Source organism: Pantherophis guttatus, chromosome 1 (genome assembly GCF_059756535.1).
Source record: "Pantherophis guttatus breed Tessera chromosome 1, ASM5975653v1, whole genome shotgun sequence".
Classification (NCBI taxonomy): domain Eukaryota; kingdom Metazoa; phylum Chordata; class Lepidosauria; order Squamata; family Colubridae; genus Pantherophis; species Pantherophis guttatus.
This window is the reverse complement of record NC_142063.1, coordinates 164125784-164139314: the sequence shown is the minus strand read 5'-3', so window position 1 is coordinate 164139314 and position 13531 is coordinate 164125784. Positions and strand designations below refer to the sequence as shown.

Genomic DNA, 13531 nt, shown 5'->3' with positions numbered 1-13531 from the left:
TCAAGGTCAGGCAGGTGTTCTCTTACCATTGTCTTGCTTATTTTAATTTTTATTTCTAGTCTGTCTTTTAAATTATGTTTTTGGTACATTGGGCTATAGTTTCTTTATGTGTGAAGACTGATGCAAAGAATGAGTTAAGCAGTTCTGCTTTCTATCTACTGCCTGTTACTTCCTGGCCTCTTTACTGGACCAACAGTTTCCTTGATTTTTTCCTTGTTATTTATATGTGAAATAATTTTTTTATTATTATCTTTGACTTTTGTTGCAAGTCTTTGTTCAACATTCTGAGCCTTTGCTTTCCTGACTTCATCTTTGCAGATTCAGGCTATCTGTTGATGTTGTGCCTTAGTTATGTGTCCCTCTTTCCATTTTTTGTACTTACCCTTTTCGTCTTTCAGTTTATCAGATAATTTTTTGCGCAACCATGCTGGTTTCTTCTTGGATTTCTTGTTTTTCATTTTCAGTGGTATTGTATTTGCATTGTTGTGAAACACACTAAAGCCCATTTCGAGTAAGGTATGAGGCTTAGATTTAATTTTACAATTAATTCTCTCTGCTCGTGTCTGAAGATCAGTGGGTTCATAAAAGCATCATGTAAGTCAAACACACTATCAACCATGCAGATTACATACCAAAATGTATGAGACTTATTTTAAGTTGAATAAGTTGAATCACATAGAGCTAATCAGGTTCTTCCATGGAAATATGAAATTCTTTGACACAGATTTTCAGTTGTCAATAGTGTGTGCTAGGCTACATTCTAAAGTACTGCTATGTATCATTAGGACTTATGCAATATTTTCTGCTATACAATATATTGAGAGGAAAGCCAGTTTGGTGTCATGGTTAAAGCATCAGGCTAGAATCTGGAGCCTGTTAGTCCTAATCCTACCTTAGGCACCAAAGTCAGCTGGTGACTTTGAGCCACTCACTGTCTCTCAGTCCTAGGAAAGGGGCAATGGCAATGGCAACAGCAAGCCACTTCTGAAAAATACTGCCAGCAAAACATCAGGGACTTGCACAGGCAATCGCCCTAAGCCAACTTTGACTTGAAAGTGCCAAAACAAAGTCATATTGAAGACCAGTCCTAATAACCCCAGGACAATACACCATTTCAATGGAAATGTTGTATACTTGTGTGACAGCAGTGTCTCAAGCACAAATATGCCTCTAAGACATGCCTCTAAGATCACTATATATGCCAGCTTCCAGGATTCATAATGGATAAGAGTATATGCAACAAAAGAGATGCCCTGCTGAAAATCATAAATAAGTTCTCATCAGTTTCACTAGGATCTAAATCTGTTGGCTTTAATAACCAGCACCTTAAAATTAATTCAGCTGGGCATTTGCCAGATGCTGGGAGACTGTTTTGAAATTCTATGCATAGTAGATCCTGCCTATTTTTCTGTGGTTCTCTAGAGAACCTAAAACCCTATGGTTATCTGAATTGGAAATGGAAATGGGAACTCTGTACACAAGGGTCACTTTTCCTTCTGAAATCTCATTCTTTAGCTGCCCTTTCACAAGCCTCCATTTCGTTATTTTGCTCCTAAATGTGCAAATAGATATTATTATCCCTTCCTCTTTCTGTTCTTTAATTTGTTACTATTTACACCTGGAAATGAGTTCCATAAATTATATAGGAAATGCAATGCAGTGAAGTTAATATTGCTGCTGATTTAGCATTTCTTGCCTTTTTAAAAAAATTTGCAGCCTTGCAGAGATTTAAATAATACATATACACATACAAACACACAGAATAATTAGTCTGAATTTTCTCAAAATACATCATAATAAAAAAAAATACATCATCATAATAAATAAACAGAGATGACCATTCTTTAATTTTGTTACATTTTTGCTTCTTTATAGCAATTTTAGGTTGCAGGAGATTTTTTTTTCCTATGGACATATTTCTTTATGCTTCTCTAAAGGAATAGTTATGGCAGAAACTTTGCTTATAAACCAGAAAACAGGAATATCATGTTGTAATTGGTGCATATTTTTGCTGAGGTTAACCATGTATAAAATTTTAGTTATAAAGGACATTCAGTAGGTGCTCTCCATTGCAACAAAAGTATAAAAATCATCTACCATTCATAAAATCTGGCATTGTGACCAAATTAAATATCTAAATAGGTCCTCTATTGTATAAATCAGCATGTACCTTATGTAATTATGCTATGTATGTACCAGCATGTAATTATGATATGTATATTAGTGTATTTTATATGTGTGTGTGTGTATTAGTGTGATAGATAGATAGATAGATAGATAGATAGTTATAGATATAGATATAGATATAGATATAGATATAGATATAGATATAGATGATATGGATATGGATATGGATATGGATATGGATATGGATATGGATATATAGATATAGATATAGATATAGATATAGATATAGATATAGATATGTGCATAATCCAGACAATCATCAGATAACCATTCCTAAATATGTCCTAAATAAACAAGACGGTATTAAGTGTTGTGAATGTGACACAAGAAATGTGATATACGAAATCTAAACTAAGTGTGTCTTCCTGTATATTATGGTTCGTTGCACATTAAGTCAGATATTCAGACTGGGTTTGACATGCTTGTCTACCTATAAAGTCATTTCCAAGGACCTGGGATAGGAAGATGTGTTATGAAAAGTATTACCGGTATTGTTTCAAATACTTCTACCTTTCATCCAAATTTGCAGCTTTTCAAAAGGCTCTTCACAGCTTTCAAAAATCCAAACTGAAATTAACTAACAACCCCAACAGCAATTACAAATTCATTGGATTGAAGTAAAAGAAGGGAATTGAAATGGGGACCTCCAGAAGAAGGGAGATCCAGTGTCTTGGCACAGCCATGGGAATATGCCAACTAATTGTACTTTGGTCACAGAACACCAACCATCCCCAAAGATGTTGGTCAGTGTGAAAAATTCTATGAACACAATGAAAAACTAAAATGGGAAAGAAATCCATTTGAGTTCATAATTTTAATGCAAAGCTGCCTAATTTTATTCTTTCAAATCGGTACAGTTATCAGAATTTAGCTACCCTTTACAATTTACATATTGCCAAATTTTATTATGCTGTTCTATCCCTAAAATTTAGACTAAAATGCATATTTGGGAAAATATGAAACACTAGAATATTTTATAGGATAGACATGTGCATACAAAAAGGTAATTGAGAAATAAACACAAAGAAGTATATGAAATGTCATTCCTATGTTTATAAAATAAAATTTCAGACTAATGAGGGAAACAGAATAAGTCAACTGGAAAAATATAAATGGGAAAAAATAGAGAAACCAACATTGACAGACTCATTTTTTTAAATTTTATGTAGAGTGAGTAGAGTAGAGTAGAGTAGGGATAGAGAGAGGAATAGGGATGAGCAGAACAGAACAGAACAGAACAGATTTAGCCGTTCTGTTTTAGCCCTGATAGTTTTGAGGTTTAAAGATAATCATGAAATTTTCCCATTGTTTCCAAACAAAGGAGGGAACCATTGCATCTGTTATTGACCCAGTATTAGTTGAATCTCAAAATAGGGAGCATACGCATTTTTCCACTGCCACAGTATTCCAAACTCTTGGTTCATATTTCTTTCAATACCTTTCAATACCTAAAGGGAGAAAAATAGCTGGAGGAATTGTGATGCAGAAAAGTAGATGGGAATTTGGAAGATCTCCTCCCTTGTACACACTTCCCTCCATCTGACTTCTATGTGAACAAGACAGGCATTATGAAACATAATTTTGGCAGGTTGGTCAAAGGATACCATCAGGTTAATCCTTACAATGATATAAATCAGGCCCCAGCAGTGCTTGCAGGCTCTGAATATTTTGCTATGTCCCCTCCAACAAAACACATTGCTGAGATTATTTTTCATTATATGGCAGAGAGGTGCGTAAGTAAATCTGGCTTCTCTATTGACTTTACTTGCTGGTCAGAAGATCACAAAAGGTGAACAAATAACTCCAGGACACTACAACTGTCATAAATACATTGCCAGTTGTCAAATGTCCAAATTTTCATCACTTAACAATGGGGATGCTGCCATGGTTGTAAGTGTGAAAAACAGTCATAGATCACTTTTTCTAGTGCCATTGTAACTTCAAACGGTCACTAAGTGAATTGTTATAAGACAAGGACTACCTATTAAAATATTTTCATTTTAGCTTTCTGTTGTATTCTTTTCTAGACACTCGTCCTCTGCCAGCCCTCTCTTTCATTTTATTCACATTATAATTGCAAAGTCCTAGCAAAATCTCGGCGCTTCTTCTTAATTTATTATTGGTGTCATTTATTTTTAAGTGAAAGCACGTCCTTTTATTGTTAAAGCAATGCGTTTTATTTTATTTTTTTACATGAGTTATTTTTTTTTTTCAGGTGTGTGTGCAACATTGACTGTTCACAAACCAACTTCAACCCTCTCTGTGCTTCCGATGGAAGATCTTATGATAATGCATGTCAGATCAAAGAGGCATCATGTCAGAAACAGGAGAAAATTGAAGTCATGTCTTTGGGCCGATGTCAAGGTAATGCTCCTAGCAAAATTCAATTGGAAGATAGCTCTCCATTTTTACTCTGTTACGTTTAAGAGAAAGAGAACTGGGACAGAGGGAGCTGGCATGAATTCTTACGGTATTAGACATTTCTTATGTTTTCCATAGATTTTCAAGCTGTGAACAGGTGTGACCCTAATGGTCGTTTTATTATGGCTCACGGTCAAGGGTACAGTTATTCAGCATCCTTACATTCAATTGAAACAGAAGATAAACAACTGCATTGCTGCTATGTCTTTGTACACTAACCTAGAATTTTGACAGTACTTACGATATACCCAAACAGTGTAAGAAACAAAGGAAGAAGATGTACTAGGGTTTTAAAATTAAGCTGAAATCTACATGCTGGGTCAATAGGTTCTGCATATCTTGAGCTGACTTAAAAATATTCCATGAACACAGAAACACACACACGTGTATTTACAGGGCTTTGCAGAAAGAAAGCTTTATTTGACAATACTGAGAGGTGATAGAGCAGCAGCCCCCAACTTTCCTGGCAACAGCGATCGGTTTCGGGGGGGGGGAAATTATCTTCCATAGACAAGGGAGGGATGGTTTCATGCACAACCTACATCCTGTGCATGCACAGATGATGCTTCACTCACTCGCCCACCACTTTCACGGCCTGGTTCCTAACAGGCCAGGAACCAGTACTGATCCATAGCCCAGGGGTTAGGGAAACCTGTTCTAGTGCAATTGGAAATGTACTGTATTAGTGGTTGTGGTGATTGCAGTTCTCTTCCCATTCCCACTGTCTCCATTGAAAGTGCCTTGTATCACCTTGAGGTTTCAGTCTGCCTTCCAGTTTTGTGCTATAATCTCTTATCATTGGCCTTGGTGGCTGGAGAGAATAAGAATCTGGAGAGCATCAAATTATGGAAGATGGTTATAAATTGTGGGAGATGGAATACTTTGATTCCAAGAATGTAGGGTACCCAACTTTATTTCTGTAAGATTCTAAAAATCTTCAATTTTTCTGACAAATTTGTACCTCTGAAAATATCTATATAGCTACGCTTTTCTTCATTCCCCTTTCTGTTGTCACAGAAAAACTCCATTTAGGTTGTTTGTCATTGTTAAAGAAAAATCTGAAAGGAACATCTGGATCAAGGCCCTAATCCAAAGTTCTGTCAGGTAATATCTGTACGTAAACAAAGCTTCCATTAACAGTTGGCAGCAGTTGATCGTAACAGAGCCCAGTTCCAAGCAGAGCATGGTGAGACCAGGATTCGGGTTCTCTGCCTTAATTTGGAATTGTACTATTAACATATGGAGAACATAAAGTTGTGTAGTCTTGCATATCTCTATATAAAATGTGTTCAAGTCCAAAGTGGATTCTGGCAACCAGACATTAGCTGCACATATGTTCTGGGTACAGCTGTGATCCAGCCATAGATCTAGGAATAGTGTGTTTATTTTGCAAGGAAATATTCAACTGGCCCAAAAAAATACCCTCAAAGACACACAGATTGCCTTTATTATCACAACTCTGTTCAGGCACAACAGCCACCCAAGAAAATTTAAAACAGGGGTCTCCAACCTTGACAACTTTAAGATTTGTGGACTTCAACTCCCAGAATCCCTCAGCCAGCAAAACTGACTGAGGAATTCTGGGAGTTGAAGTCCACAAGTCTTAAAGTCGCCAAGGTTGAAGACCCTGTTTTAAAATATGTATAGGACATTGGACTAGGAACAGTATTTCTTATGTAGAAATTCCTGACCTCTCCAGAATGAACTGAGAGATCTGAAAGGGCTTTTGATATGTCTCCACTCCAGTGTGAATATAATCATCACCGATAAACTCCACTGTTTTACCTACCAAGACCAGAAGCTGGAAGGTTTAGGGGGTTTTTTCATTGCAGTATGTATAGTTATATCACTTTGGAATCCAGCTGGATTCTTTGTGACTTCATGAACACAATGCTGTAGTTTTCCTATTAACAGAATGAATTTGTTTGCCATTGCTGCCTTCAGAGAAGTGTTTTTGATAACCTACAGACTTAAGATCTTCTTTCTAAATACCGACTATTCAACTGTGCTGGGCTTCAGAGATCAGGCAAAGCCAGGCATTTCTATATCTTGGTCAGGCACAGATGGTTCATCAACTTGATTTCCTGCTCTCCAACAGAACAGAGACCCTATAAGAAAATAATTTGTTCTGACTATTGACTTTCATTTTTTTCCAGTATGCAATAGAATGATATGTGCAGTAAAACTCCAACAGCAAAAAGATTTACTTTCCAGGGTTTCAATATAGCCCATGCATGTCTGTTCAGAAATAAGGCTGATAGTATAGACTAGCAAATATAGTTTTAATCATTTCATACATGACTACTGTTTCTCATTTTTCCTCCCTGGATAATCTACTTTGGATTTTTTTAATTCTAGAGGGAAAAGCTGACTATCTCAAATATAACAAGTTCTCAAAAGCTCCCTTAATTAAATTAATTAATTAAGGGCCAGAGCCTTCGGCTGATGTTATGCAATGCCAGGTCCGTTGTTAATAAAGCCCCCCTCATTCACGATCTTATTCAGGAGTGGGAGGCGGACCTAGCGGGCATTACGGAGACCTGGTTGAGCCAGGAGGAGGGAGTTCCCCTCGTGGATATATGCCCACCAGGCTTCCGTGCATTTCATCAGCCGACGGCTCAGGGTAGGGGCGGGGGGGTGGCGGTTATTATAAAGGAAGGTCTGGATCCAAGGGAGACCACTGTTCCACAGATAGCCGGATGTGAGTCCCTCTTTGTGAAGTGGGGTCGTGGGGTACAGATGGGCTTGTTGGTCACGTACCTGGCTCCCTGCCACGTGGCAACGGCCCTGCCCGAGCTGCTTAACGTTATAGCCGAGGTGGCGGTTGATACCCCCAGACTTGCTGTCATGGGGGATTTCAACCTGCCATCTATCGGTGAAACGTCTGAGGTGGCTCGAGAGTTCATGGCTTCCATGACGGCCATGGACCTTACTCAGTTAATTCATGACCCCACTCACATAGGTGGACACACTCTGGACTTAGTTTTTGTCTCTGGTCAGTGGTTGAGTGGTCTTGATACAGGGGATATAGCCATCGAACCCTTGTCATGGTCTGACCACTCGCTCCTTCGACTGGACTTTCTAACCGCTGCACCCCGCCGCAGGGAGGCGGGACCGACCAGGTTGTTCCGCCCCAGGCACCTGATGGACCCTGATAGGTTCCAGATGGAGCTTGGGCCATTTCCTGAGTCTCTGACTCATGACTGGTGAAGACCTGGTGGCCGCCTGGGATAGTGTGGCCGCTGGGGCCTTGGACCGTGTCGTGCCTTTGCAGCCTCTCACCCGGCACCGAACTCACCTAGCTCCTTGGTTCTCCGAGGAGCTGAGGGAGATGAAGCGCCAGAAAAGATGCCTGGAGAGTAGTTGGAGGACCAGCCGCTCCGAATCCGACCGAACACGGGTGAGGTCTCATATTAAGACCTACCTAGTGGCGATAAAAGCGGCAAAATATAGCTATTTCACTGCTCTTATCGCGTCATCAGATAATCGCCCGGATGCCCTGTTTAGGGTGACCCGCTCCCTCCTCCATCTGGAAGTGCGGGATGACCCCTTGCAGGGCCAAGCCGAGGATTTTGTGCAGTATCTGTATGACAAAATTGCTCAGATTCGGGAAAGGCTGGCCTCTGACTGGGTATGTCCGGACGGGATGACTGAGGCAGGTCTTGAGAGCGTTATCTGGGAGGAGTTCGATCCTGTGGCTCCTGAGGACATGGACAGGATCCTGGGACGGCTGAACGCGACCACATGTTTATTGGACCCGTGTCCCTCCTGGTTGGTACTGGCTTCCCGGGAGGTTACACGAGGCTGGCTCCAGAGGATTGTTAATGCTTCTCTGAATGAGGGGGTCCTGCCGGCCGCTTTGAAAGAAGCGGTGGTGAGGCCCCTCCTCAAGAAGCCCTCTCTGGATCCGGCTGTTTTGGCTAACTATCGTCCAGTCTCCAACCTTCGCTTTGTTGCGAAGGTTGTTGAGAGTGTGGTGGCGCAGCAGCTTCCCTAGTACCTGGATGAAGCTGTCTATCTAGACCTGCTCCAGTCCGGCTTCCAGCCTGGGCACAGCACGGAAACGGCATTGGTCACGTTGGTGGATGATCTCTGGAGGGCTCGGGATAGGGGTTGCTCCTCTATCCTGGTCCTGTTAGACCTCTCAGCGGCTTTTGATACCATCGACCATGGTATCATGTTGCACCAGTTGGAGGGGCTGGGGGTGGGGGGCACCATTCTGCGGTGGTTCTCCTCCTACGTCTCTGACCGGTCGCAATCTGTGTTGACAGGGGGGCAGCGGTCGACCCCGAGGCACCTTGCTTGTGGGGTGCCACAAGGATCGGTCCTCTTGCCCCTTCTGTTCAACATTTATGTAAAGCCGTTGGGTGAGATCATCCGTGGCTTCGGGGTGGAGTTCCATCAGTACGCTGATGACACCCAGCTGTACATCTCCACCCCAGGCCACCCCAACGATGCCCTTGAAGTGATGTCCCAGTGCCTGGAGGCCGTGTGGGCCTGGATGGGGAGAAACAGGCTCCCGACTCAACCCCTCCAAGACCGAGTGGCTGTGGCTTCCGGCGTCCCGATATAGCCAGCTGACGCCATTGCTAGCTATTGGGGGCGAATCACTCACCCCCACAGAGAGGGCTCGTAACTTGGGCGTCCTCCTGGATGCACGGCTGTCTCTAGAAGATCATATGACGGCCGTGGCCAGGGGGGATTTTTATCAGGTTCGCCTGATACGCCAGTTGCGCCCCTTTCTAGATCGGGACTCCCTACGCACGGTCACTCAGGCACTCGTCACCTCCCGCCTGGACTACTGCAACGCTCTCTACATGGGGCTCCCCCTGGGGTGCACCCGGAGGCTCCAGCTGGTCCAGAATGTGGCCACGCGGGGGATTATGGGAGCGACGGGGCGCTCCCATGTGACACCTCTCCTGTGCGAGCTGCATTGGCTTCCGGTGGACTTCCGGGTGCGCTTCAAGGTGTTGGTGATCACCTTTAAAGCGCTCCATGGCTTAGGGCTGGGGTACTTACGGGACCGTCTTCTGCCACCAATAGCCTCCCACCGGCCAGTACGCTCGCACAGAGTGGGCCTCCTCAGGGTGCCGTCCGCCAGACAGTGTCGGCTGGCGACCCCCAGGGGCAGAGCCTTCTCTGTGGCGGCGCCTACCCTCTGGAACAACCTTCCCCCAGAGATACGTACAATAACAGACCTCCGGATTTTTCGTCGGGCCCTGAAAACTTATTTATTTCAACTAGCTGGGCTGGCTTGATCCCACAGTTTTGAGTTAAATTTTAATTGATTTTAAATTGGGTTGTTTTAAATTACGGCCAAAAATATTTAATCATTTTAAACTGCTTTTAAATTTTGTATGTTCTGTTTTTATTTCGACTGTTCACCGCCCTGAGTCCTATTGGAGAAGGGCAGTATATAAATGGAAACAAATAAATAAAATAAATTTGGGACTTCTATGAGATTTTGTTTAGTTGGAAAGTTCATTTATTCCCAAGAACTTCTGATTTGTTTAACTATACTTTAAAAAAAGGAAATATGTTCATAATTTACAAATTGTTTATTCATTTATTTATACTTTTAAATATTCTCGGAATGACTGGGGGAAATCCACAGATATAGCCTGACTGTATAAATGGTACATAATAATGCTTTACTTTCACAGTTTTTGATAGAAGTGTGTGTATTATTAAACATTTTATATAATTCTTTTGAGCTATTCTTATGTAGCCATTATGATTTACAAAATGCAAATAATTAAAAAAAAACCCAGCAATATAACATACATACAATGCAAATTGTCATTATTAAACCTATTATCTTAACCATTGATTTTTCTTCTAATAAACATTCAGTCAGTTATGTCTATCAAGACTTCCATTCAAATGCAAGTAAAAGCCACATTCCTCACTGCAATTGGGAAATTATCCAATTGGGAAACTATCTGTAGTCATTCCGTTGAACTCCCTCAGATATTCAGTACATCCACACAGCTTTCACAAAACTGTTCAGATATGTAGATTGAGAATGAAATAAGACATAAAGTTAAAATGTTCCTGTTCCAACCAAGAGAAATCTAACCCTGACGCACTTCAAATTTAAATCCTCTACAGTTTATCTGAGGTGGTGCAAGATGTGACAATGGCCACTAAATTGATGACTTTGAAAAGGATTAATGAAAAATTAATGAAGGAGTCATCTAGCAAAGATTATTGGTCTTGAAAGCTCAATATGACTTTTGACTTATATTATTTCCTGGTGCAAGAAAGTTCTACCTCCTTCTCTTGTATGTGAGCACTTTACTGGGTAGCTATCATGAGAAACAGAAGGATGAACTAGGAAGAATCTCATCCTAATCCAGAAAGGAATTTTTTTATGATTTTATGTACAGTCCTGTAAATTCTTGTGTACTTTTCTACAAGCTTTGCTCAAATGATTGCATTGGCTTTAGAAGAAAAGCAACCAAAGCGTTTTTACATTTCATCACTGGTATAAAACTAAACTGTGAATCACAGCTGCGATTTTAAAATGCAAGAGAACCATATAGGGATTTGATTTCAGTTTGCAACCAAAGTAAACAAATGCAATGTCTTTCAGATAACACAACTGCCACTACAAAATCAGAAGATGGACATTACGCAAGAACAGATTATGCAGGTAAGTAGTCCCACCAAAGGTAGACATGGTTTTTGAAAAGCACGGGGAAAGTGTGTTTGAAAAAAATGAAGTCATAAATGAAGTCTTCTTTCATTTCCCAAGAGGGAAAAATAGGATTATCCTCAATATTCAAGCTTAAATCAATGAATTGGAGTCATTACTATAACTACAGAAAAAAAATCCTTATCCTCATTTTTCCATTCCCTCCCTGTAAAATTAATAGGTGAGATTGAGAAAGCAGATACTCCTCAGAAAGCCCAAAGACTTTACTTAGGTGCATAATACATAGATTTCCAAATTTCACCTACTTGGCACCAAATGTTATTAAAATGAATGGGTAAAATGGATTGAGAAGAAATGTAAAACAGGATTTTTGCTCAGTCTGTATTTAAATCTTACAAACCAATCTGGGAGTTCATATTCTACCCAGCACCAGATGTATTATACTTTTGCTCTTTGCTCCAAGAATGACTGAGAATTCCATTCAGAAGATGGAATTCATTAGCTTTGAATTGACATGTATTTTATTTATTTTGCTTTCCTATACAGAATACCTAGTTCTCATTATAGTCTTCTTCTAACGTTAAATCTGTAGAGGTCTGATGATGAGAGAGCTTGGTTAAAAGAGACTCACTTGCTTTTAAATCTAGATCTTTCATGGGCTTTGATTTTTATGAACCATTATGGTTGCTGTATATTATCAATGGACTACCTTCCCTTTTAGATGAAAGAGAATGTAATGAAAGTACATGTGATATGTTTCTTGGCCTAAATATGTTAGCCTTCAGGATAATTGTACACTTCCTTCAGAATTCCTCCAGATATGTTTTTCTTAAGCTAATGATATTGAAATCAATATCAAATTCAAATACTTCACGATCAAGGTAGCTCCCCTGCCAGATAAATATAGTATTTTAACAAAAGGTTGAAATAAATGAATCAGTTGATGTTACTGCTTTTAACGTTGACACTTCTTTTCATCTAAATGAGTGAAATCTCCCCCACATCCCATTTCTATTACTGCCAGCCTTCACGTTAATCATGGTGGCATCCACTGTGTTTAAATTTCAATTAAAAAAAAAACAACATGTCACAAAGCTGGAACCAATAATTTTTTACAGCTCATTTCTACCTATTCTCTGGTTCTAACTGGGATAAACATTGCACCATACTTACACTTGAATGCAAAGTTAATTAGGTATTTTAGAACAGGTTTTTTTTTAAAAAAAAAAAGATGATAAATGGCTTTAATTTATTTGAAAACGCCAAACAAAATATAACCTCACTTCTTGCTCAATATAGCAGTTTGAAATATAATATATATGTAAATGTTATTTAAGGTTTTATCAAACATTGTTTGGTGAGGTGGTACCTTCAGTTTATTTTTATTTTTCAAATCTGCTTTACTAGGAAGATTAAGTTTTAAGGAGTCTTTAAATGTTTTGTGTAAATTTTAACAGCTTGATTTAAGGATTGAGAATAGGAGTGCCAGGAATGTAATCATTTTAAAAATAAGTCAAGAAAGGTATTTTTCTTTCCACTTGCAATTTTCTTTGAGATGAGTAAAAAAGAACTTAATGAAGGAACAGTCATTTGAGTGCTTGGTTTATGGCCTTGTTACACTAAATAAGAAATGGTGAAGCATCTTTTATTTATTAAGATTTTACTATCCTTACTCGACAGCAAAATGTTCCTTGCTTCCCTGCAATGCATAATGTGAATTAAGAATAAGATACACCGGTGCACGCATAGTGGAACTTTTTAAAAACTGTTTTTTCATTTTGAAACATCTTTGCCTTATGACCACCTGATGCTCTATATGATACGGAACCAAGTTGACGGAGAGCAATTATTGTAGCCTTCCTCTAATCTGTTGGTTTCCAAATACGTTAGGACTAAAGGGGCTATCTGAGAATTCTGGGATTTATAGTCCAAAGATATTTTGGACCATAGGTTAGGAAGTCTGCATTATAATATCAATAGGCTTGATTCCTTGAAAGAAAAATTCTATGGCTTTTATAGGGGCATTGCCAAAGTGAAACTCTAAAAAATGGTATATATGGTTAGCAGTGAGTTACTTTCTTTGACACCACACAGCAAATGTAATCCTGTTAAAACTCATGCATGGCTTTGGGGTACTCAAAAGAGATCCTAGTTTGGTTTTGCAAAATACAGGTATTCCTCAATTTATGACCACAAGTGAGCCCCAAATTTCTGTTGCTAAGCAAGACAGTTATTAAGTGATTTTTGCTCTATTTTACTACCTTA

The 13531-nt window shown here is 39.7% G+C and overlaps 1 protein-coding gene across 1 annotated transcript in view; it reads left to right on the top strand.

Moving 5' to 3' along the window:
- The window catches only part of TMEFF2 (transmembrane protein with EGF like and two follistatin like domains 2), a 283704-nt gene that overhangs the window by 219128 nt on the left and 51045 nt on the right, over positions 1–13531 (top strand). Inside the window, exons 6-7 of the mRNA XM_060688080.2 lie at positions 4403–4551; positions 11204–11263. Of these exons, the coding sequence (XP_060544063.2) occupies positions 4403–4551; positions 11204–11263 (209 nt within the window). The remainder of the gene's footprint in view (positions 1–4402; positions 4552–11203; positions 11264–13531) is intronic.